This window comes from Barbus barbus (genome assembly GCF_936440315.1).
Source record: "Barbus barbus genome assembly, chromosome: 41".
Lineage (NCBI taxonomy): Eukaryota > Metazoa > Chordata > Actinopteri > Cypriniformes > Cyprinidae > Barbus > Barbus barbus.
In genome coordinates this window covers 25,861,549-25,887,395 of record NC_136719.1, presented here as the reverse complement: position 1 = coordinate 25,887,395, position 25,847 = coordinate 25,861,549, and the positions used below count along the sequence as shown (strand labels likewise).

At 40.6% G+C, this 25,847-nt stretch overlaps 1 protein-coding gene across 1 annotated transcript in view; it reads left to right on the top strand.

Moving 5' to 3' along the window:
- LOC306860953 (broad substrate specificity ATP-binding cassette transporter ABCG2-like) overlaps positions 1 to 25,847 on the top strand; it is a gene marked incomplete at its 5' end in the record, with an annotated part of 52,917 nt that overhangs the window by 7,063 nt on the left and 20,007 nt on the right. Inside the window, 6 exons of the mRNA XM_079402978.1 lie at positions 4,303 to 4,417; positions 10,700 to 10,852; positions 20,511 to 20,668; positions 22,197 to 22,348; positions 22,432 to 22,533; positions 23,461 to 23,711. Of these exons, the coding sequence (XP_079259104.1) occupies positions 4,303 to 4,417; positions 10,700 to 10,852; positions 20,511 to 20,668; positions 22,197 to 22,348; positions 22,432 to 22,533; positions 23,461 to 23,711 (931 nt within the window). The remainder of the gene's footprint in view (positions 1 to 4,302; positions 4,418 to 10,699; positions 10,853 to 20,510; positions 20,669 to 22,196; positions 22,349 to 22,431; positions 22,534 to 23,460; positions 23,712 to 25,847) is intronic.

Here is a 25,847-nt window from a genome sequence, read left to right as displayed (position 1 = left end):
TGCTTTTTGCGTGTATAAAATGAATCCCTGGAAAACAAATTTAGGTATTTGTAATGGGTCAAGCCACCTATCAATTTAAATTTTATCTAATTGTAATTTAACATAATCTTGTCGGTTAACGGTTAATATGACGGTCGGTTAGGAGAAGTAAAATAACCGGAATGAACATTCATATTTCCTATAAACGTTAATCAGAAAAAATGATAATAATACAACTGCAACTGTTTATGATCATTGCTTGATTATCAACAGTGGCCTATCTATCTACAAAGTACACAAAAAAAAAAAAACTCATGACACTTAATAAAAATAATTTTATGTAGGCCTATACAATTTAATATAGGCTTTTTTTTGTTTGTTTCAAATGGATGAAGAACAGCTAGCCTAGCCTATAATTTACGCAATATGATAAATTATGTTTGGAAAAAGCTCAAGAGCAACATTTTTTTGCCATACACCAAAACTTATGCGACAATTAGTGCGTCATGACGTACACCATTTTATCGGTAAAAGGCCAGTTGGATGGAAACTAGACAAACTCTAGACAGCAAATTTTGCAAAGTTTTTTTTTAACACATATCTCTTTGTCGATAACAAAACAGCGCAAAATCTGGATGGAAACTTGATTAGTGAGGAATGGCATGGAAGCGATCAGTCTGTGGCTCTGCTGAGGCACTATTGAGCCTTCAGCTCGTCTGGATTGTTGGATCGACTGTTTCTCATCTTTCTCTTGAAAATATCCCATAGATTCCATATGGGGTTAAGGTCAGGCATGTTGGCTGGCCAATCAAGCACAGTAATATCATGATCAGCAAATCACTTGGAAGTGGTTTTGTCACTGTGGGCAGGTGCTAAAGTCCTGCTGGAAAAGGAAATCAGCATCTCCATAAAGCTTGTCAGCAGATGGAAGCATAAAGTGCTCCAAAATCTCATGGTAGACGGCTGCATTGACTTTGGACTTGATAAAACACAATGGACCAACACCAGCAGACACCACAGCACCCCAAATCATCACTGACTGTGGAAAGTTCAAACAGGACTTCAAACAGCTTGGATTCTGTGCCTCTCCAGACTTCTTCCAGACTCCAGACCTTGATTTCCAAATGAAATGCACAATTTTAATTTATCTGAAAAGAGGACTTTGGACCACTGAGCAACAGTCCAGTTCTTTTTCTATTTAGCCCAGGTAAGGCCGTGTTCACACTTGGCGTCTTTTTCGAAGCTGCCGGCGTCTGTTTTACATTATAATCCTATGGAGTAAACCGTGTTTTCAAAAAAGTCCTGAGCACTTTTTAAAACGCCACCGCCGGCGTCTTTTTCTGCAGCTCAGAGCGTTTTTTCAAGTTGAAAAAATTTCAACTTTTCTGAAAAAAACGCCCTACGTCAAGCGCCTTTTTGACAGCTGACCAATGACAAGCGAGTAGCGAGATCTGTCGTTTCCATAACAACAAGAAGAAAAATGGAGAAGGTGCCGGTAGATAGACTGCTCGTACTAGTTTCGGAGCACAAGGAGCTGTATGATATGAGCACAAAACTCTATCATAATATTGGTTCCTTCCCCGTATAATGTCGTGCACCCACAAACGTCGTTGTGAATCGACATTTTCTTTCCCGTTAACTTCAAAAGCCAATGCAAGAGCCAACTTTTTACTCTTTCTTGACATTTCTGCAGTGCACAGCGCTAGGCTACTGTTACAGCTGTTGCTATGACAACAAAAGACGCTCTCAGCTGCTATTTGTAACAGACGCTGCCAGCTTTGTTTTTCATTAAAAAAACGCTCTTGTCAACTTTTTCTAGTCAAAAAAGACGCCAAGTGTGAACACGGCCTAAGACGCTTCTGACGTTGTCTCTGGTTCAGAATTGGATTGGTAGCCCTTTTCCTGAAGACGTCTGAGCGTGGAGACTCTTGATGCACTGACCCCAGCTTCAGTCCATTCATTGTGAAGCTCTCTCAAGTGTTTGAATCAGCTTTGCTTGACAGTATTCTCAAGCTTGTGGTCATCCCTGTTGCTTGTGCACCGTTTCCTACCGAATTTCTTCCTTCCAGTCAACTTTGCATTTAATATGCTTTGATACAGCACTCTGTGAACAGCCACTCCTTTCAGTAATGACCCTCTGTGACTTACCCTCTTTGTGGGGGGTGTCGATTATTGTCTTCTGGACCGCTGCCAAGTCAGCAGTCTTCCCCATTATTGTGGTTTCAAAGAACAAGAGTGTAGCAATTTATAAGCTCAAAAGGGAATTGTATATAAATAATTACAATTAATTATGATTATTTATATCGGCTGACAGTAATAACTGTAGCAGAATTAAATTGCCATCATCTAATCTGTTCGTCCAGCAAACATTCTGTGTAAGTTCATATCAACTCTAAGAAAGGATATTTTCTTGGCCACAGAAAATACTTTCCTAAATATTAATACATTAGAGCATATAGTAAGGATCAAAAATTGTAAAGGGACATTAATATGCAAGGCAGAATCAGAAACTCAGGTAATATGTGCACACAACTTTTATTAACTAAACACTAACGCAAACTAATCTAACAAACAAACAAACATACAATCACTCATACATGGTGAAAGGGCAAATGAGAGTTGATGGATGAAACCATCAGGAAACCAGAGAATGAAGCTATGATTAACCAATTAACCACCTGAATAAAACCATCAGCACCATTTATAACGGTGTCTATAACTTATACTAAACCTCTGTTTCGTTTAGTTAAATGTTATACTTGCATTGCCTTAGTTATGACGAGTGTCCGGAATGCAGTCTCAGATAAAAGTCTTAATGGTGTCAAGGTTTTGGATTCCCAATCACGTTCTTCCGGGTTGAAGAGTGATGAATTCCAAAGATGTTCTGAGGTAGAAGTGTTCTTTCCAGGTAGAAAGTGAAAAAGAGCTAAGAAAGAGATCTGCTGAGGTTCGAAGAGCTTTGGTTGAATGGAAAGTCAAGGCTGCAAGGCTTAGCGCAAAACTTGAGGGTCCAGAAGAGTTCTAGCTCACATCCTAATTTTCTCCGAATCTAACAGAACCGCAGATTGCCGGGGCATCACCTGATGTGAGAGCTTTATCTGCTATAGAGGTCACACCTCTGGGGAGTCAAAGAGCCTATGGTGACTTGAACTTTTGGAGGGAAAGTTTACGACTCTTTGTCTCCGTGCATGGTAATTTGCATATGAACTGGATTGGAAGTTGATATACTAACTATTAAAGATTCTTAGAACACTTATATGTTGCATAGGTATCGACATATAATATATACTCTCAATTAGATCATCCGAAGACGAATTGATAGAGACCAAACATGATATACATAAGGTAATATTAACTAGTGTTCTATAATAAGCATGCATAAAATAGGATACAATACACAAGAACATATACAAGAAGAGTAATAATATACACAATGACCTGAAGATATGCGTGTTCATTCAAAGAAAGGTTTTTCTATGAATTAATTAGAGAAGAGTCCATGTGTCTTTCCTAAGGGGAAATGAAGTGAGTTGCTCTGCCCGCATTCCTTTGAGCAATAAAACAAGTGTTATCAGATGGGTTGCCATGGAACCAGAGGCCTGTTCTGCCTTTCTTAGGTGTTAATGTATTTCGGGGGAAGGGTCCACATACCCTCATAGTTGGCCTTTTGGTTTAGGTGAGGGGGCATACGAGATTATTTGTTAAATATAACAAATATTTGTGTGTCTGATTGGTCCAAATGTTACAAGAGATACCCTGAATTTATACTGTAGAGATGGTCGTTTAATGAAACTCAAATATAAATATTCTATTGAGATACTGGATTTTGACTTTCATGAGCTGTAATCATCAAAATTCAAACAAAAAAAACCCATTTTGCCATTTTGGGAAATGAGCATGATCAAACATATATTGTGGAATCTGGGTCGCGGCAGACAATAGATTCTTGCAAATATATGTTAAAATGTAATTTAATTCTGTGATCAAAGCTGATTTTTCAGCATCATTACTCCAAACTGCAATGTCACATGATCATTCAGAAATCAGAAAGAAACACTGCTGATTATTATCTTGAAAACAGAAACACTTCTGCTTCATATTTTTGTGGAAACCGAGATTATTTTTATTTTTTAGGATTCTTTGATGAATGGAAAGTTTAAAATAACAGCATTTATTTGAAATATAATTTTTTTGTAACTTTATATATGTCTTTACTGATACTTTTGATCAATTTAATGCAAAAATAAAGTATTAATTTCTTATATATATTTAATGTATATTTTTATATTTACTTATAAACAACAAATATTTGTTTTACTGAAGGTTTCTGGACATTCTGGCCGCTCGTAAGGATCCTGCTGGTCTCTCTGGAGAAGTTCTTATAGACGGAGCTCCACAAGCTCCAAACTTCAAATGTCTGTCTGGATACGTAGTGCAGGTATAAACCACACAAACACTCATTTACTACATTTCCTTTCTTGTGTTCATCAGTGAAGTAGCAGAATTTTCTCCTCATGTCTGGAGCACAAACACTGAACTTACACATTAGACATCCCATTTGACTCTAAAAACTGAATTCAGCAGTTAAAACAGGAAGCTGAACTTGTTATTCCGTAGAATTCATATCATGATTACGGGAATTGTGTAATTGCAGACTAAGATTAGAAGAGCTGGACCAAAACCATTCATCAGTTTCATTTGTTTTCTTTCCATAAATAGTTTAATACAGTCTGTCTGTCTAAACTACTACTTAATTTTTCTTTAGGAGTTTTAATTCCTCCAGTGATTGTGTAATCTAATCTCAAATCACACCAGCATGTCATGAGACACCTTGTGTTGACTAAACCTTTGTGTTTAGAAATGCTCTGTCATGGTTTAAACACATGAAAAATGCTGATAATCAGGCTTTGTGTTTCAAACTAGGGCTGTCATCATATCAGATTTTCACTACATGATTATCATGACGACAAGAATTCATGATAACGATCAGCAGTGGAAAGAGTACTGAAAAAAGAAAAATATATTCAAGTAAAACTACTGTTAATTTCTTATAAATGTAGAGTGGGTAAAGTAAAAGTACTTGTCCAAAAAACTGCTTGAGTGAAAGTAAAAAAATAGTTTATTTAAAAGTACTATTGAGCTGCAGATTCTACACTCTTATAATAAACACTGTAGAATGCAATTTTAAAATGTAGAAAACATTCTTCATACTGTAATTCACATTCTGTTTCCCGTTTGTCAAAAAGAATGAAAAATATCTACATCCTCCAACAGTTTTAATTTTGACCACCAACTTTTAATCTACATTACTTATGATAAAATGTATCTATTTTTAAAATAGCTGGAAAAAACACAGAAAGTTACAGAGATGAAAAGGTGAAAAGGGCATTTTTAGTACACTACAATAGAATAGAGTTTCAGTTATTGCATATTTGTGGTCTAAATTACCTTCAATGACCTTATCTAAATTAATTTAGCTGTTATATCATTACCCTTTGATGTGATATGTGATTATGCATGTATGTCACTATTCAAATTATATAATTACAATATTTCATCAAACACTGGACAGAGATGCAGCATAACGCCATGGGTCAAGGGAATAGCCATCATTTCAGAACCAACGGGGAAAGAAATGTCATATATAATTATTATTTTTATTTTGTTTTTTATTTTTATTTATTCTAATTGATGTGTTATTCTAAAAAAATAATATGCTGCTGGAAAATAACCAAGAATTAGTATTTCGTCAAATACGAATAACTCCCCAAAATGAGCACCGAAAATTTGGTTCAGGAAGAAACTTAGTCTTTTGACTGGGAAGGCACACACAAATTCCGACGGGAGCAGCTCATGGCGCCGGGTGAACGGACCCTACCCGCCGATGGACGAGGAACAGTGTGATTTGGGGTGCTTGATCAGGAGGACTCATACCGCTTCTTGATGGGAGCAACTTGCGGTGTCAGATCGGTGAGCCCGACCGATAAAGGAGGAGCAGTGTATTTGGGCTGTCAGACTGGGGGCCCAAGCTGCCTCCAACGGGAGCAGCTCTCAGTGCTGGGAAGATGGGCCCCACTAGCCGATGGACAAGGAGCAGTGTAATTTGGGAGGCCCAACTAGGAGAGCTCACTCCGCTTCTTGACGGGAGCAGCTTGCAGCGTCGGACGGGTGAGCCCTACCTGTCGATGATGGAGTGGACGAGGCCGGAAAGGTCCACGTAGCTTTGACAGGAGCAACTCACGCCATCGGATGGGTGGACCTTACCGGCCAATGGACGGGTTAAACTAAATTTGAAGTGCCAGCCGCAAGAGCTTTGCAGCGTCTGATGGGAATTCAATACTCACGGCATCGGACGGGGGAAGCTTCGCAAGCAGACGGACAGAAAAGCCAAGGTTTTCTCGACCGGGAGGCTCTTGCAGCATCCGACGGGAGTTCAGTACTCACGGCAATGGATGAGTAAGCGTCGCTGGTAGATGGGCGGAAAGCAAGATCTGCGCGATAGGGAGGCTGTCACAGCATCGGACGGGTAAGCCTCTCCGCTAGACAGATGGGAAAGCCAAGGTTTTCCCGACTGGGAGGCTCTCGCAACATCCGACGGGAGTTCAATATTCACGGCATCAGATGGGTAAGCCTCACCGGTAGCCATACTGAAAGTTCAAGATTTGCTTGACCGGAAGGCTATTGCAGCATTTGACGGGAGTTCAATACTCATGGCACGGGCGGGTAAGCATCACCGCTAGTTGAAAGAAAAATATATTCAAAAGGCTCTTGCCGCGTTCGACGGGAGTTCAATACTCACGGCACGGACGGGTAAGCATTAGGGGTAGGAATCACCAGAGGGCCCATGATACAATATTATCATGATATTTGTATCACAATACAATATTATTGCGATTTTAAATATGTTGCGATATTCTGCGATGTACTGCAATTTATTACCTTTTTCCAACTTCAAATTATGTACCCAAAAGAAAACTTTGGCAACGTCTGTTTTAACTAAAAATAAGTATTTCTCAGTTTGTTTATCTCACTTCAATTTTATTGCTGCAGTGAAAAATTTGATTGTCAAGCAGACAAACTGACCAACACTTTCATGAAAACCTGTCATAAATGTTGTATGCACCTGGCAAACTCAATTATTTGTACAACAGTCTAATCTAGTCCACCCTAATTAAATGTAAACAGGTATGCACTATTACAGGTATTTTGAACAATGAAACTTGAACTTGTACAAAAAAGTTGTACAAGTACAAAATTGGGGCTTTTGAAAGTAAATTACTGTTAAATTTAAAGTAAATAAAACATAGTCTTACATCCGATTTAAACGCGGAACAGCTTTCCTGATAACTTTCCACGATGCTGCGCCGCCATCTTTATTTTACTAACTTGCTGCATGCTGAAGGTGACCCAGTCGACCTCACCAGAAAAAAACTCAACACCACCATCTAGTGGACTGTAAAGAAATTGATTTTATTATTCTACCAAATATTATAATAAAAGATCGATACTTGGCATCCATGCATCGATACAGTATTGCCGCAGAAAATATTGCTATACTTCTGATAACACATCAGAAAATCTTGGTCTTGCTTCGCATCCGAAAGTTGAGCATACGAAAAAATTGAATTTCAAGAGGAATCGAGGTGTTTTATGCTTGAAAACAGGGAGTTATGCGGAGCTGACAGATCGATTAGAAGGCGTTTCTTACCCAAGAATTTTCCTAGTAGCCACTCCAATTGGCTAATGCGAAAAGAGAAGGCGGGGCATCGAAAGGGCTGATCATAAACCCTTGTTTAGTTCACACCGCCTATGGGGAAAAGCTGAACAGATTATTTCTGTGAAATGACTGAACGTAATGAAAAACTTTTGATGTCCACATTAAAGGATTTACAATTGCTGTAGCATTTCTGTCGTAAAGAAATAGCCAAATATTAAGGTTTAAGTGAACATTTTAATTTAGCCAAAATGAGGATTAAATCCCACAGTGACTGTCGTGCCCTTTGTAGGCTTTTGATATATATTGTTTATAATACATTAAAGTTTTGTTCAACAGAACCATATTGTTACTTGCTTTTGGTACTTTATTTGAACCAATTATTATGGCCTCATTGCCATTATATACACTCACCGACCACTTTATTAGGTACACCTGTTCAATTGCTTGGTAACACAAATTACTTATCAGCCAATCACATGGGAGCAACTCAATGCATTTAGGCATCTAGATGTGGTGAAGACGACTTGCTGAAATTCAAACCGAGCATCAGAATGGGGAAGATAGGGGATTTAAGTCACTGAACGTGGAATGGTTGTTGGTGCCAGACGGGCTGGTCTGAGTATTTCAAAAACTGCTGATCTACTGGGATTTTCACGCACAACCATGTCTAGGGTTTACAGAGAAAATATCCAGTGAGCAGCAGTTGTGCGGATGAAAATTCCTTGCTGATGTCAGAGGTCAGAGGAGAATGGGCAGACAGGTTAGGGATGATAGAGAGGCAACAGTAACTCAAATAACCACTCATTACAACCAAGGTATGCGGAATACCATCTCTGAACGCACAACACGTCGAACCCTGAAGCAGATGGGCTACAGCAGCAGAAGACCACACCGGATGCCGCTCCTGTCAGCTAAGAACAGGAAACAGAGGCAACAATTTGCACAGGCTCACCAAAATTGGACAATGGAAGATTGGACAAACGTTGCCTGGTCTGATGGGTTTCGAGTTCTGCTGCGACATTCAGATGGTAGGGTCAGAATTTGGTGTAAAGAACATGAAAGCATGCATCCATCCTGCCTTGTCTCAACGGTTCAGAGTGGTGGTGGTGGAGTAATGGTGTGGGGGATATTTTTTTCTTGGCACACTTTGGGCCGCTTAGTACCAGTTGAGCATCGTTTAAACGCCACAGCCTACTTGAGTATTGTTGCTGACCATGTCCATCCCTTTATGACTACAGTGTACCCATCTTCTGATGGCTACTTCCAGCAGGATAATGCACCATGTCACAAAGCTCAAATCATCTCAGACTGGTTTCTTGAACATGACAATGAGTTCACTTTACTCAAATGGCCTCCACAGTCACCAGATCTCAATCCAATAGAGCACATTTGGGATATAGTGGAACGGGAGATTCGCATCATGGATGTGCAGCCAACAAATCTGCAGCAACTGCGTGATGCTATCATGTCAATATGGACCAAAATCTCAGGAATGTTTCCAACACCTTGCTGAATCTATGCCATGAAGAATAAAGGCAGTTCTGAAGGCAAAAGGGGGTCCAACCCGGTACTAGCAATGTGTACCTAATAAAGTGGCCAGTGAGTGTAAGTGAAGAGGAAAAAGGGGTTATTAGTTGTGGGAGGAAAAAGGCTGAGATGTGTTGGCCTGTGTTGCAAGCGGAGGCAGCCTCACGCTTGCTTCACCAACTATAGCTGTAGGCCACGGGATGGGAGTCTTGAAGAACCTGTGTAGCCTGCACTGCTAGCGGAGGCAGCCTCACGCTAGCGTTTGCTATAGGAGCTGGAGGCCACTGAAAAGAAAAATGGTTATTAGTGGCATGGGGGAGCGGAAGAGATGTGTGGGCCTGTGTTGCAAACGGAGGCAGCCTCACGATCACTAGATCTCACAGAGCTGTTTAGTGGTCTCGTGATAGCGACTGGTCAGTGTAGTAAATCCATTCGCTTTAGCTCACTGCGCTCTCTTTTCTTTTGAGATGAGCTGATAAAAGTATTAGTAAAAGTATTACAGTTTACGTGTTGAATTTAAGATTTTTTTAAGAAAGACGCTGCATAACGTGACGTCATATCACGGCCATTGCAGCATGAGAAACAATTTCACATGCTCAAAGTCTAGTGTGACTGTGGCTTTAGCTGTAGGCCATGGGAAAGGGGAGTGGTTTGTGACATTTGACGGGAAATGCTGAAATGCCTGAGTGCCCTGCAGTGTTGCCAATTTAACAATTTTGTTGCCAGATTTTGCAACTTCTCGGATTACCTTAGCAACTTGTTTTCCAAAGCACAAACAACAAATTTAACTATTTAAAAATGTATTTATCAACTTTTAGCATGTTTTAATCACACAAAGAAGAAAGTATTGAAAAGCTAGCCAAGCGGCACATCAGCTAGAGACTTGGAGAGAGATGCACATACGCACATCGCATGTAAATTAGGTTGCTAGTTGCATAATAATTTTTTCTTTATGATATACCTTAGTTGTTATGGTTTGTGCCTATATTTAATAATCATTTGGGTGAATAGTTTAACTTATTTTCTTGATCTTTTTCATCCGTTTATCTGAGTTAAAATACAGGTAAAAATGCTAGCGAAAATATATTCAGAAAATCTGAGTAATTTTGCTGTGTATTTTATGCAGTTTTTTTGCATCATGGATACAAAATGACATTAACATCCTTTCATGTCCTTTTTATTCTTCTCTCCCTGCTCCTATCCATGCTAGGCTGCGTGGATGGACAGGGAGTGTTTGCCAAGAACAGAACCATTCCCCCAACCTAAAATGTATGCTAATCGTAAGTTATATTAACGATAGAGGTCCTGACAGAATTACACTTAATAGAAAAAACAGTGTCAAAATAGGACAGTTTGTGAAAATAACCTAATGGTGCAGGATAATTATGTGTCATATTATGTGTCATTATTATACGTGTTCTAATCATTTTTAAATATCACCAATGGCAGCTATTTCAAAGGCATGTTTTTTTGCAGGATGACGTGGTCATGGGGACACTGACTGTTCGTGACAATCTGCGTTTCTCAGCGGCTTTAAGGCTCCCGAAGTCGATCAGTCAGGAAGAAAAAAATGAGAAGATTGAGAGACTCATTCAGGATCTGGGATTGAGCAAAGTGGCCGATTCACGGGTAACAAACCAAACACAGCTTCATCTGACTTTCTACATGTGCAGTCAACACAGTTTTAACATTCTCAGAAATCAGTAAAGAGTGTACAGTATCAGGGTTGGGTAAGTTATTTTCAAAAAGTAATTAATTACAGTTACTAATTACATCATCAATATTGTATTTAAATTACTAATTACTCTGTCTGAAAAGTAACTTAGTTACTCAATAAGTAACTTAATTATTGTATATAATAAATTTTAAATGCACAGAATACATCTTAAAATCCCTATAAACCTTAATAGAAATTAAACTCTTTATTCTTTCAATTTTGAGTCAAACATAGAATAGTTTAGCCTTTTAGCTTTAAAACAACTGTAATACTTAAACATTTTTATAAAAAAAGTGAATGAATGAATGAATGAATGAACGAATGAACGAATGATGCATTTATATAGCGCTTTATTGTGTATTGCTGTACACACAAAGCGCTTTACAATCAAAATGTAACCTTCTTTGGTTAACAAATAGAAATACTCTGCAAAATATCTGAATAACAAAAAAGCTTAAAATTTAAACAATACATTTCAGTTTGGCAAGATGTTCAGGAAAAGCCCAACTAGTAAAATCCATACAGGTTTATGTAAAAATAACACATTAACTAATGAGTGCGTTACACTGGCTTCCGCCTTCTAGCCATGCTCTTCCGTTAAAAAGAGGTGCAATAGTCCAGACTTCCAAATATAAACTTTAATCCGGTTGATAGAAGTACAAATTTGACAAGTGTTTATGCATTTGTGTGTGTGTGTGTGTGTGTGTTTCCTATAAAGAATGCAGAAAACACAAAGTTACAACACCATTTAACATCACTGAATTGAATTATGTACATCTTTACATATATGTGGCATTTCTGATCAATATACATGGTGTAACACAGCTGTGGAAACGATGACGCAGTTACGATAAACCTGCGCTGCTCAAAATGGCGTCTTTAATTTGTGTCTTATATAAACACCACGATTCCCACTTATTGACTCACAAATTAAGTACCGTAGAATTGCAGAAATAAAGTAGCCTAGATGTAAACGACATACTAGAAATTACATCACCATTACCTTCGTTAGTTTACAGAATATCACTATAAACGATATTGCGAAACTGAAGCTGCTGAGTCATTCACATAGTATTAGGAATGTCACGATAACACTTTGAAGCTAAATAATCATAATGATTCAAGCATTAACACATACAGTATAAATTACTTACTTGTCAATAACGCACACAACAGGCACAAATTATAACGATCACAAAGAACAAACTTCACTCCTCTCAAACGCACTTAATCTGAGGCCCCGTCCACACGAAGACAGGTTTCTCTGTATATGCATAAATGTTTTACCGTATAGGCGTTTCGTCCACACGAAACCGGCGTTTTCGAAGAGTGAAACCGATCATTTTTGAAACCGGGTCCCAGGGTGGATAAATTTGAAAACGCCGTTTTCATGTTTTCGTGTGGACGGCGAATCCGTATATTTTCTGAAACGATGACGTCATTAGCCCACGTCTCACCCCTAATCAAACATCGCTACGTCACATAACAGCGACAACAACAACAACAATAACTACGTGCCTGTGTTTGTGCTGCAGAACCTACTGAGCTCATTAGTTTTATTAAAGCAAAATCTTCTGCTTTGTGTGTTAGTTTATATTCAGAGCGCAAGGTTTACGCACATGGTCCAAGTCTTCTTCTCTGTTTTTTTGTGTATCTCTGTGGCAGAATTACAGCGCCACATATTGGTCTGGCATGTGTACTACATCGTTTTCAGTCGGTTTCAGTGATTCCGTGTGGACGCAGATATTTCCTGAGACGACTCCGTGTTTATGGCATTTGAGGCAAAAAAAAAGATTGGATACGGAGAAACCCGTCTTCGTGTGGACGTAGCCTGAGTCAGTATGACCCTGACAAATTAAAGTGGTTATAGAACACACCCCATCAGTTATTTTCAGTACCATACTGCCATCTATTGGCGCATTTGTGTAACTTAGAGAACTTTGTACAGCCGCCCCACAAATATACTTGTTATATTTGTAATTAAGCAAAGTGCTCTATTTAGTCCTTATGAACTGTCATCATCATCAGTCAGTTCAGGTAGCATAACCAATTTGGCTACAGGGCGGGTATATGTACGGTCTTTGATGTTTACCTCTGCAGTGCGAACATTACCATCATCACTTGTAATGACTCTTGTGACACGGCCAATTGGCCATAAGGCTCTGGGTAGTTGAGGGTCAACAACCATAACCACTTGTCCAGTTGTAAGGTTTGGAGAAGAGTTCTGCCATTTATGATGAAGTTGCAGACTGGGTAAATACTTCCGAATGAACTGACTCCAGAAGTGATCAGCTATCACCTGGCTGTGTCGGTAGCGCTTACGTCCCAGTAGATCACTTGGTCCATACACAGCTTGTGGTAGGGAGGCATCCCGCCGCCCCATGAGCAGCAAGTTGGGTGTGATTGGATCAGGATCTGAGATGTCTGACGACACATATCCCAGAGGTTTGGAGTTCATTATGCCTTCAACTTCAATCAATACAGTCCTCAGTACCTCCTCAGGAAGGATCAGGTCCTTTAGGACTACTTGTAAGGAGGCCTTGATAGATTTGATCTCTCTTTCCCATGCTCCTCCAAAATGTGGAGCATGAGGCGGGTTGAATTTGAAGTCAATATTCTGTTTTGCTAGCTGTTCTTGAAGCTCAGGCTTGAGGGACGCAAAGGCATCCTGTAATTCCCTTTCTCCTCCACGGAAGTTTGTGCCTTGATCACAGAGGATTTCATAAGGCTTGCCTCTTCTTGCTACAAATCTTCTGAGCGCCAGCAAAAAGGAATCTGTGTCCATATTACAGAGGAGGTCTAAATGCACGCACCTTGTCGTTAGGCATTTGAACACAATGCCCCAACGTTTCTCGTGTCTTCTTCCAATTTTAATGTGGTAGGGACCGAAGCAGTCAACTCCTGTAGACCAGAAGGGGGGTTTAAACAGACGTAAGCGTGCAGAGGGCAGATCAGCCATTCTAGGCACAGCAGGATTCTGGCGCCATTTGACACACTCTATACACTTCCGCTGATGCTTCTTGACAGCTTGTCTACCCCTTAGGATCCAGTAAGTCCTCCTCAGTTCAGAGAAAACTCTATCAGGTCCAGCATGGAGAAGCCGATGGTCAAAGTATTTGATTAGTAACTTTGTAACAGGATGACTGGGCTCAAGCACTATTGGGTGGATTTCATCCTCTTCTAGTACTTCTGCTTTGCGAAGTCGACCACCAACACGGATCACACCCAAAGATTGGTCATAAAATGGAGAGAGAGTTCTTAGGCGACTACTGGTTAGCACTGGTTTCTGCATTTGCAAGGCTTTGAATTCTTCAGGGAAGCTGTCAGTCTGTGCCTTACGTAGGAGTGCAATTTCAGTCTGAATGCGTACTTCAGCAGACATGGATGGTGCAGCCGCCCCATGAGTGGTTTCGTATGCAGCATTGACTAGCTTTTCCCATGTATCACAATCTGCTAGGTCAAGCACTAGATTATCAATGACTGAGATGGTGCCGCAGAAGGTAGTTTTGCGCAACTCCTCCTGTTTTACAAAGGTTAATGGTGGGCATGTAGGCCACTGATTTGGAGGTTGAAGCAAGAAAGGGGGGCCATCTCTCCATCTGCATGGAACAGACAATTCCAACAACTTTCTTCCCCTCGTTATGTCATCTGCAGGATTGTTGTTGGAATCAACATATCTCCAGTTCTCTACTCCTACAAGATTCTGGTCCCTACAAACACTTTATACTGGCAGGACTCAGTACTATTGTACAGTCTGACCATAGTGTTGTTTGTCTGAGATTGAGGCTAAGTTCTGTCTGTAGTAACTGAGCTAGTTGGGCACCAGTCAATGCTGCGCAAAGCTCTAAGCGAGGCATTGAGAGCTGCTTCTTTGGTGCAACCTGGGACCTGGCCATGACAAAGGACATGTGGGTGTGACCCTGCTCATCCTCCACCCGAAGGTAGGCCACAGACCCATAGGCTTCCTCTGACGCATCACAAAATATGTGGAGATCGAGAGCTGCTGAGCGGGTGTCGGCACATATAGGAAAGTAGCATCGCGGGAGAGCTATTTTCTGTAGATTGGGCAGTTCATCTTCCCATGTTTGCCATAAAGAGAGTAGCTTGCCTTCAATAGGATTATCCCATCCTCTATCCCTTTTCCAGAGAGCCTGAATGAGGACTTTGGCCCGGGTGGTGAATGGAATAATAAACCCTAGAGGATCGTATTGGCTGGCAAGTGTTCTGTACACATTTCTCATAGTGGGTGCTTTGTCAAACATGGCTCGTTGCTTGTACCCAATGGTATCAGCGACAAAGCGCCACTTTAGCCCAAGAGTAGATTCTTGAGGGTCTACTTTGTTTTCCATCAGCCAAAGTTCACAATCCTGTGATCTTACTTCAGTTGGAAGATGAGATATAACATCTGGAATGTTGCTTGCCCATTGTCGTATTTCAAAGCCTCCAGCGGCAAGGAAATCATGGAGCTTATCAATGAATTCTTTGGCCTGTTTCGATTGATTGAATGATTGATTGAAGACAATTGTCCACGTAGAAAGCACGCAGTACAGACTCCATTATATCTTCATTACTGGCTATATGGTCTCTGACATATCGTTGAAGAGCGTAGACCGCGCAGCATGGGCTACACGTCGTTCCAAACGGCAACACCTGCCATTCATAAATGTCTGGACTGCGCTCTCTCTCCATATTCCTCCACAGGAAACGAAGCAAGTGCCGATCTTCAGGGAGAAGCCTCACCTGATGAAACATGGCTTTGATGTCCCCACTGATCGCTACTGCATGCTCTCTAAACCGTAAGAGTACCCCGAGTAGGGATGGACCAAGAGTAGGTCCTGGCAACAGATTGTCATTCAGACAGGCTTGCTGATAACGGTATGAACAGTTAAAAACCACTCTAGCCTTTTCGTTGTGATATACCATATGATGTGGTATATACCAAGACTCAGGGGATTTGCTCGCTTCAGCAACTGTGATTTTCACCGCATAACCAGCATTCTCCAATTTGTTTATTTCAGCATTGTACGCTGCAGCTTGCTCCGGACTTTGACTCAGTCTGCGCTCTGTAGATCTGAGGAGAGCCATTACAGCAGTGGGAGGAGCCTGGAGGTGAGCAGCCTTCTTTTGACGGAGAAGAGGAGTTGCATAACGGTTTACTCCGTCAACTAAGACGCACACAGTTTTCTCTTCAAGCATTTCCATAGCTATTTGGTCTTGTTTGGAACGGGTCGCATCTCTGGCACTCTGGAATGGCAAGGTATCTAGCTGCCAAAGTTTTTCAACGTGCTGATGTAGGGCTTGAGCGGGAGAAAGAAACATTGTGTGCAAACAGGAGCTTTCACCTTGTGGGTGGTGCAGGAAAGTTGTGGGACCTTGAACTGTCCATCCTAACAGAGTATGAGTCGCAATTGGAGTTCCTAGGGGGCCCAAACGAATAGGACTGATCGGCGTTATCAAATGTGGATGATCAGATCCGATGAGCAACATAGGCTGTACATCAGTGAACGCTTTTAATGGGATTCCCTTCAGATGACCATACTTCCGTTTTAAGGTGTCTGCTGGGCATGACTGTTGAGCCAGGTTCAATTCACTAGCAGAAAAGGCATGTACAATCTGGAACTTAACCTTTGGGTTTAAGAGAGCAGACACTTCCAAAGATACAGCAGTCCCTTGAAGCTGGACAATATCCTGTCTGATTGTTCTCAGAGTTAACACTTCATCTGTACCTTTCAGGCCAAGATGCTTCACTGCTGCTTCCAGTATGACTGTCCGTTCTGAGCCATCATCCAATACAGCGAATGTATTAAGTGTTATTTTTCCATTACGAAGTTGGATGGGGACTACCTTTAACATGACCCTCCCTGAATGGCTCACCTTATCCATGTAGATTGTACGAGGGTTTGTACTGAGTGTGAGAACACTGGGAGTTTTGGTAGTTGCAGTCTCGTGTAGAATATCAAGATGCTGTCCACCACAGCTGGAGCAAGGTTTTTTCAGAGTACACTTGTCAGGCTTGTGTCCACGACCACACCGCCAACATCTTTCTTTCTCACTTATCCAGTTAGCCCGTTCAGACTGACTCAGTTTGGCAAATTCTGCACAAGCATTGAGGTAATGGTCCTGGTTATTACAGTAGGGGCAGAATGGCTTAAATCTCTCTCTTCTTTTGGTGGTAACTGGGACTGAAGCAGAGGGAGAATTGATACTGGATTGTGTTTCAGCTTTGGTTTCATATTTATTGCCAAGGAGAATGATAGTAGTTTTGAACTTCTGACGTCTTGGTTGTCTTAGCTCTCTGCATGAGGGCTCTCTGTGAACTGTCTCTGAAACTCGGTGGGAAATCTGTATTGCTTGAGACTTTTTCTCAAGCCACTGAGCAAAGTCAGGTAAAGTGTAAGTGCGAGTAGTGCCACTCATGAGAATTCCTTGGGTAAGACAATGTTCAATAAAAGAATCTCTGTAACTGACAGGTAACTTAGTGAGTAAAGTGTCTACATGAGAACCGCATTGTAGTTCAAATCTAGCAGGACCATCCAATGTGCTCAACATACCCACCAAAGTGTTCACTGCAGCAGCAAAGTCTTCAAAACCTTGAGCATCACCATTTTTCACGGTCGGTGCATTAAGGATTTCCTTGAGCTCACTTTGGACCAGCTGCCTGGGTTGTCCATAACGTTGCTGTAGGGCTTGCATTGAATGGGTGTATGGCATTGGGCTATTAACAAACCGCTTTGCAACTTGATAGGCAGTAGGTAATTTCAAATGGTCAAGAAGAACTTGGTACTTATAATCCTCGGTCAAATGGGGATGAGGACCAAGTAGGCTATCAAGTCCCTTCTTGAGTATGAGAAAGTTACTCTCTTTACCTGAAGAGAAGGGTAACAGTTTGGGCTTTGGTATGCCATAGGAAGCAGTGATAGCCATTTCCATCAGACCTGGCATTGTAGGCTGGTTTGGGTAGTTACTCAGGGCAGATGTTGGCATTGGAGCTTGATAGCCAAGGGCTTGGGATGGAGCATACTGTGGCATGAAGGAAGACGATTGAGGTTGCAGAACTTGTGAGAATGATCTCTGAGGCGGTGGAGAATAGTATGTGGTTTGAATACCTGGTTGAGTCTGACAGAATTGCACTACTGCTGGTTGCTGTACGGGAGGAGTGTGTAGCGCATATGGAACTGTCTGTGGACACAATAACGACGGCGTTGCATGTAATTGTGTTTGCGGTTGAAGCTTAACCTGAGGAGGCATCTGTGGCATTGAGCATGACCTGGGTATCTGCCTTGACTGGCACAGATGCTGGGCGAGTAAATTGCATTGGTAGTAAGGCAGAGGAATTCCTTGGATTCTGCTGATTGTCTACGTGTTGAGCTAACTGTGGAGCAGACTGAATCATTTCAGAAGGCTTATCAGGCTTTGGACGATGTAGGACTGAAATGGGGGAATGAGTCAGTTCACTCTCTAAGTGACATTCAGGATTGAAAGGTAAGGGAGAGGGATTTTCATGATGCTGAGGAAAGCTCTTTTCATATGAAACCCGTCTCACACTGTCCATTTCTACCTGTAAATCTCTCATTTCACCAACTAGTCTCTTAAACCGCGTCTCTAAATGTTGGCATCCTGACTCATTGTCTCTGCTGACACTGATAGCTGGTGTCGAGGTCGTACGCATCACTTGATGGTGGGGGAAGATCTCTGTTCTTGCTTGGTTAAATTCCATCAACTCTGGAGGGATGTTCTGATGTGGTGGATAGCTGTACACGACGTCCTCCAGATAGGTTGGTGGCCTCCAGATGCGGGCTGGCCGAGGACTTGGTGGCCGATCATCATAATAGTCTCTGGACGTTGCCATGGCGTAGTTAGCGCATCCGGCTCGAAGGACCACTTTGTGACTGATACTGCGTGCGTTACACTGGCTTCCGCCTTCTAGCCATGCTCTTCCGTTAAAAAGAGGTGCAATAGTCCAGACTTCCAAATATAAACTTTAATCCGGTTGATAGAAGTACAAATTTGACAAGTATTTATGCATTTGTGTGTGTGTGTGTTTCCTATAAAGAATGCAGAAAACACAAAGTTACAACACCATTTAACATCACTGAATTGAATTATGTACATCTTTACATATATGTGGCATTTCTGATCAATATACATGGTGTAACACAGCTGTGGAAACGATGACGCAGTTACGATAAACCTGCGCTGCTCAAAATGGCGTCTTTAATTTGTGTCTTATATAAACACCACAATTCCCACTTATTGACTCACAAATTAAGTACCGTATAATTGCAGAAATAACGTAGCCTAGATGTAAACGACATACTAGAAATTACATCACCATTACCTTCGATTAGTTTACAGAATATCACTATAAACGATATTGCGAAACTGAAGCTGCTGAGTCATTCACATAGTATTAGGAATGTCACGATAACACTTTGAAGCTAAATAATCATAATGATTCAAGCATTAACACATACAGTATAAATTACTTACTTGTCAATAACGCACACAACAGGCACAAATTATAACGATCACAAAGAACAAACTTCACTCCTCTCAAACGCACTTAATCTGAGTCAGTATGACCCTGACAAATTAAAGTGGTTATAGACCACACCCCATCAGTTATTTTCAGTACCATACTGCCATCTATTGGCGCATTTGTGTAACTTAGAGAACTTTGTACAGTAAGAATAAATTACAAAAATGATCTTCTCTGCTGAATAAAGCCATGTCAGATCGCGCTATTCTTATGAGGTAAATTCCTCATAGCAGGTCCTCTTTCTAAAATGAAGAAAATTAGATGAATCTTGAAATTTTTTTTTTTTTTTTTTTCTCTAGGTGAGGGCGTTTGCGCGCAGGTGACTGCATATAATGAGCTCAGATATGGGAAAGACTGTACTTCAGTTTCATATGGATTACATAATCAGATAATATTCGTTTTCGATTTGAATTTGTTCATTTAAAAGTAGACACTTCAGGCTTTCAGTTACAGGAAAGATTGTACCTCGCTTTAGTTTCATTGGGATTACATGATCAGAAATATTAGTTTTTGATTTGATCTCGTTCATTTAAAAGTAGACACTTCAAACTTTTTAGATTCTATTGATTCTAGTCTTATATGTATCTGAGTATTTAAAGTTTCTCTGTGAATCAGGAAAATCTGAAAGTGAACAAGCCGGCGCGTGGAGGGTTAAAGCTGCTGCATTCAATTTTGTCTTTAGACAGTAAATTTAGATTTCAAATTCAATATTGATTTTAGAACTGTTGAAATTATTTACTGTATGTAACGCAAGTACTTTATAAGTAACTGTAATTAAATTATGTAAAAATTAATAGTAATCCCTTACTTTACTTTTTCAGTGGATAAGTAATTTAATTACTTTGTAACGCGTTACACCCAACACTGTACAGCATATAGTCTCTTCTTTGATTTAGATGTATCTGCCGTCTAAATACTTGAGTGTTTTTTTTTCTCCTCAAATGTATAGATAGATAGATAGATAGATAGATAGATAAAACTTACAAACTAAATAAGTAAATTGATGGCTGTTCTGATTGGCTGGTTTACAGGTGGGCACGCAGCTGATTCGTGGTGTTTCGGGTGGAGAGAGGAAGAGGACGTGCATCGGCATGGAGCTGATCTTTGATCCGCCAGTGCTTTTCCTGGACGAACCAACCACCGGCCTGGACGCCAGTACGGCCAACTCCGTCCTCATGCTGCTCAAGAGGTGCATTTATACAAAACTGGTCATATTCCACACCTACACCACAAGAAAGACAGGTTCATTTGAAATTACTTATAAGTGTATGTGATAGTTTAAAAATATATAAATTATTAATATAAAAGTATTTTTTAAATAAATAAATAGATACCCGCGATAGCCAATGAGAGCGAGCAAGTGGCACCTGGCAGCCACAAACATGCCGTGAAAGCAGAGAACATCACCCATATTCTTTTGTATACTTTGTTTTTCACTGTGAAACGCCAGGAGAGCCAGCAGACAACTTCAATTGTCCTCTATTTGTTTTTCTTCTCTAGTCACGTTTGATCTCGCGAGTCTCCGTGAGATCACGTGTCACTGTGAAATCGTTCCTACAATCTTCAAGTGTGTGGTCTCGCGGTCTGGTCGAATCATCTAGTGTGCGCGTTTAGAGAATTATAAGGCTAAAAATCGGTTGAACTGTCTTCATGTCTGTGCTCTCCCATGGTTTTAAAATCGGTTAAGATTTGAAAATCGTCTAGTGTGCAGCCAACTTTAGGGCAGAACCCCCTATACCAGGCAGGGTTATCTCCTGAAGTGGAATCTGTTCACTTGAGTGGTGTTCTTCTTGCAGAGAAGACCCCCAGAGATTCCCAATCAGTGTTGTGATTTCTTTTCTGCAAGAGAGTCTGAAGCAAAGATTGTCCCCTTCACTTGAAAGTGTATGTTGCTGCTATTGCAGCACATCACAATGCTGTGGATGACAGGTCTATGGGAAACCACGACCTGATCATTAGGTTCTTGAGAGATGTAAAGAGGTAGACTGCGCCTTGTCCCCTCTTAGGGTCTCTCAGTGGACCTTTCTCGACTGCAGAGAGCTCCCTTGAGCAACTATTGTCAGTCAAATTTAATATCGTGTCTCTGAAGACAAAGACAGAAGCACTACAGACCCCACACACTTCCATCCAGAGGGTTGGGAAACTTGTTGGCATTTTTGGCCAGTGAAACCTGACTTGAATTCTGATTGACTCTCACATTGTCCTGAGACCAAGGTGGTGAATATGCAAGCGCTGCCCTTAAAGAAGACAGACCCATCCTTGGCATAGCTGTGTCCCATCGAATGTGAATGACTGAAGGAGGGAATGGAGATGTTACATTCCTCATGCCACAACCTTGAACTACACAGCTGAATGACTGGGACACAGTCTTGGCTCCGTGTCGCAAACCGGAATAAGTGGATGCACACTGCCGTTTTACATATTCGTGTGTACGGGGAGTCACTAGGCAATTCACTCACAAATATTCATTGGCCTGTTTTTTACTACTCCTATGTGATTGGGGCTCCCAAGTAAGACCCCTAACGTCAGTGTTGACATAACGTCTCTGTTCCCTCCTTCAAGGAGGTGTTCATATATATATTTTATATAAATGTATTTGCATAAATAACTAATTACTTTATATAAATTATTTATGAATTAGCATATTTTTAATTTGATATTTTAAAGTAATTAAAAAAAAATTGGGGGGGTGAAATCTGTCAATGTGGTTTGTTCAGAATGGCGAACAGCGGTCGCACCATCATCCTGTCCATCCATCAGCCGCGGTACTCCATCTTCCGGCTTTTCGACTGCCTCACACTGCTGGTGGGAGGAAGGATGGTGTATCACGGCCAAGCTCATGATGCCCTGGACTACTTCAGTCAGATCGGTATGAAAACACACACACACACACGAACAGACCCTCACGTCCTGATACTGAAGTGTGTGTGTGTGTGTGTGTGTGTGTGTCAGGATACATCTGTGAACCTCATAACAACCCTGCTGATTTCTTCCTGGATGTCATCAATGGAGAATCCACCGCCGTCGCTCTCAACAAGTTATACGACAATGAGGGTACAATAGTTTCCCTTCCGCAGTATAAAGGCCATTTTGCAGCTTATTTTAGTCAAGAACTAATACTGTATGTGTGTTTGTTTCATGTTTATGTAATTATGTGTATGTGCCTTTATTTTTATATCAGTTTTAGTTTTACTAATTGTTGTTTTGTCAGAACCACTAAATGGACGTCAAAATGATAGATACTTAGCATAAAGTTTGGTTTGGCGGTATGGTACTGTTCTGGGCAAAAACTCCCTGCCCATGCATGCAGCCTGTCATGAATGAACAGGGAGAGCAGCAATAATATTAATCCCCCAAGGGTTAACAGAACGGAACAAAGCAGATATAATTAATGTACTTAATGATATTTAAGTGTTATTCAAGAAAAAAGTCTGATTCAGCAAGGAATATCAGAAAGCCAAGTCCTGACTGTGAGAAAGGAGGAGTTGGGGATGGAGGAGTCAGTTACTTCAACTTAGTTGCCAAGGCAGTATTTGTATTTTTCGTTTAAGTTTCTTCCGTTAATACTTCTAAATTAGTTATTGTTTTTCAGATTTAAAAATAATGTTTAAAAGTTTTAGTTGTCATTTAAGTTAACAATAACATAACATTATTTCAGCTTTAATATGAATTATTAATATTTTGAGGGGTTTTTTTATACAAGATTTAGAATTTATTTTATTTAGCCATAATGGGAATCTATTATAGTTGTTCATGTAATATTTAGAACTTATTTCTGCTTTAAAACAATTGTTTAATAGTTGTAGTTTTTGTTTTATATCATCACTGACTAAGACTAATATTTAGAATGAATTTTAAATAGCTTTAGTTTGTTTTTCATGTAATATTTAGAATTTATTTAAGCTTTAATATGAATGTTTAATTTTTTTTTGAGACTTGTGTGTTTGTGTGAATAATTATAAATGTGTTTGCATGGGTTAGAACTCGACCAGGAGCAGCTGATTTCGTCTCTGAAGGGCATTGAGGACCGTTTGGTGGAGGAATACAAAAACAGCATTAGCTACCAACAGACCAAAAGCGAGCTGGAGCGAATCGCTCGGGGCCAGAACTTCAGCACACAACCCAAATTCAGAACCATCACCTACAGCACGTCCTTCTGGCACCAGTTCCACTGGGTCCTCAAAAGAACATTCAAGGATCTCATGCTGAACCCACAGACCTCGTTCGCTCAGGTCAGCGCAACCGTCTACTTCAGGCATTCACAACTGTTTCTTTTAGCCTTTGAGCTGAAATAATAGTTTTTATGATCATATTTGAATAATTTAACTGCACATAACAGTACTGTTATCTTAGAATCACCGAGATATGATTATTAGGGGCCAAGAGCCAAAGGTGTAATTGACGGTGCTCCTCCTCCTCTTCTTCTTCTTCTCTTTCTTCTGCTCTGGAAGTCTGTGGCGGCCCATAGAACTGCTTGCGGGGAAGTTATGAAATATGGCACACAGATAGTGGACATTCTCAAAATTAACTATAGCTAGTTTTGAGTCTGTAACTCAACCCCTCTAGCGCCAACAACAGTTCAAATTTGCACACAGTTGATGCTAATAACTTTTGAACCGTAAATTTTAGGAGCAATTTTTTCCCTCTGATTCCTTGGCCCATATAGAGTGAAATAGATACCAAGATAGTGTTGTCAAGAGTACCGAATTCAGTCCGTACTGCAATTTTAAAAACGACCATTTCCCGCTAATGTTTGAGCGCTGTTGAGTGGATCCTTAAATACCGCTGATTGGCCATAGTGTTCACGCGCTCAACTGATATGACTGTGATTGGCTACAATGATCATTGCTTCACGCTTTTCACTGAGGGCTCACACAGAAGTGAAGTGAAGTGAAGTGAAGTGACATACTGCCAACTATGGTGACCCATACTCGGAATTCGTGCTCTGCATTTAACCCATCTAACGTGCACACACACAGCAGTGAACACACACACACCGTGAACACACACCCGGAGCAGTGGGCAGCCATTTATGCTGCGGCGCCCGGGGAGCAGTTGGGGGTTCGGTGCCTTGCTCAAGGGCACCTCAGTCGTGGTATTGAGGGTGGAGAGAGCGCTGGACATTCACCCCCCCCACCTACAATCCCTGCCGGCCCGAGACTCGAACCTGCAACCTTTGGATTACAAGTCCGACTTTCTAACCATTAGGCCACGACTTCCCTTAGCACACAAGAGCATTTGAAAACTAGCGGATTCCTAAAATATCTGCACATAGATGGATCCGCACTGATAAACGCTTCTATGACAGCAATACATCAGAATTGTAATTGTTTGCGATTTTTAATCACAAACCTACTTTTTCGAACTCATCTTAGATGGTTTGTCTGATTGGCTCAGATCATCTTCAGACTATGCTGGCAAAAAGGTATAAAATTCAAGATTAGTCAAACTGTTCTCAAATAACACGTGTACGAATTTGACGAAGAGCACACCAAAACAGACAAGAGGCTATATATCTGCAATGCTTTAGTGTATTCAAACCAAACTTGGTGTGTGTTATAAGAACCATGGCCACACCACATCAATTTGACAACAGTTCCACGTATAACTATTAACTATTACAGTTTTTCTTGATTGATAAAACACTATAACCAGGCTTTTGAACACCATTTTTAAAAAAGCACACCCATTTACCTTAACTATAAACACAATTGCCCTGCTTTGACACATGAGTTAGATTTGGTGAACTGTTACTGCATAACCCTACACACAAAAATCCCTACATTTCTCAGTGCTTAGACCATGTGGTCATTTAGAAAGCATTAGCATTCAATATTGTTCACTCAAGTCAACACAGTGTGAGCTCAATTAGCACACAATTACCCAAGTGGAAACACTAGGGGCGTCATTTATAAAGCGTGAATACGCTCAGATTTGATCTTAGAGTGTGCGTACGCTTAAATTCACGACAGCTCTCATATTTGTAAAAAACGGCCTTTGATGTGGAAAAGTGCTTAGCGTCACGTCAGGGTCTGGCAGATGTATGCATTTTTTTTCTTTTCGGAGTACTGCAGGTTTTTGGAAATGTAAGCTGTTCTTGCAGCTCACTGTTCTAAATTAAATAATTTGGATGATGACTGCAATCTTTTACATGTTAATTACATTAAGAAGGAGTCGTCTGCAAGGCAGAGAGCTGAAACCATTAATTTGCGAACAAGTTCAAGATCTTTTGCGATTCATCAATTTCACATCTGAAAGAGACGTGTGTTTTTCTGCATGTGAATCACACATATGCATATTTGAGAAATGATCGTAAGATCAAATTTAGGATGGTTTCTGCGCAACATTTTATAAATGAGGCCCCTAGG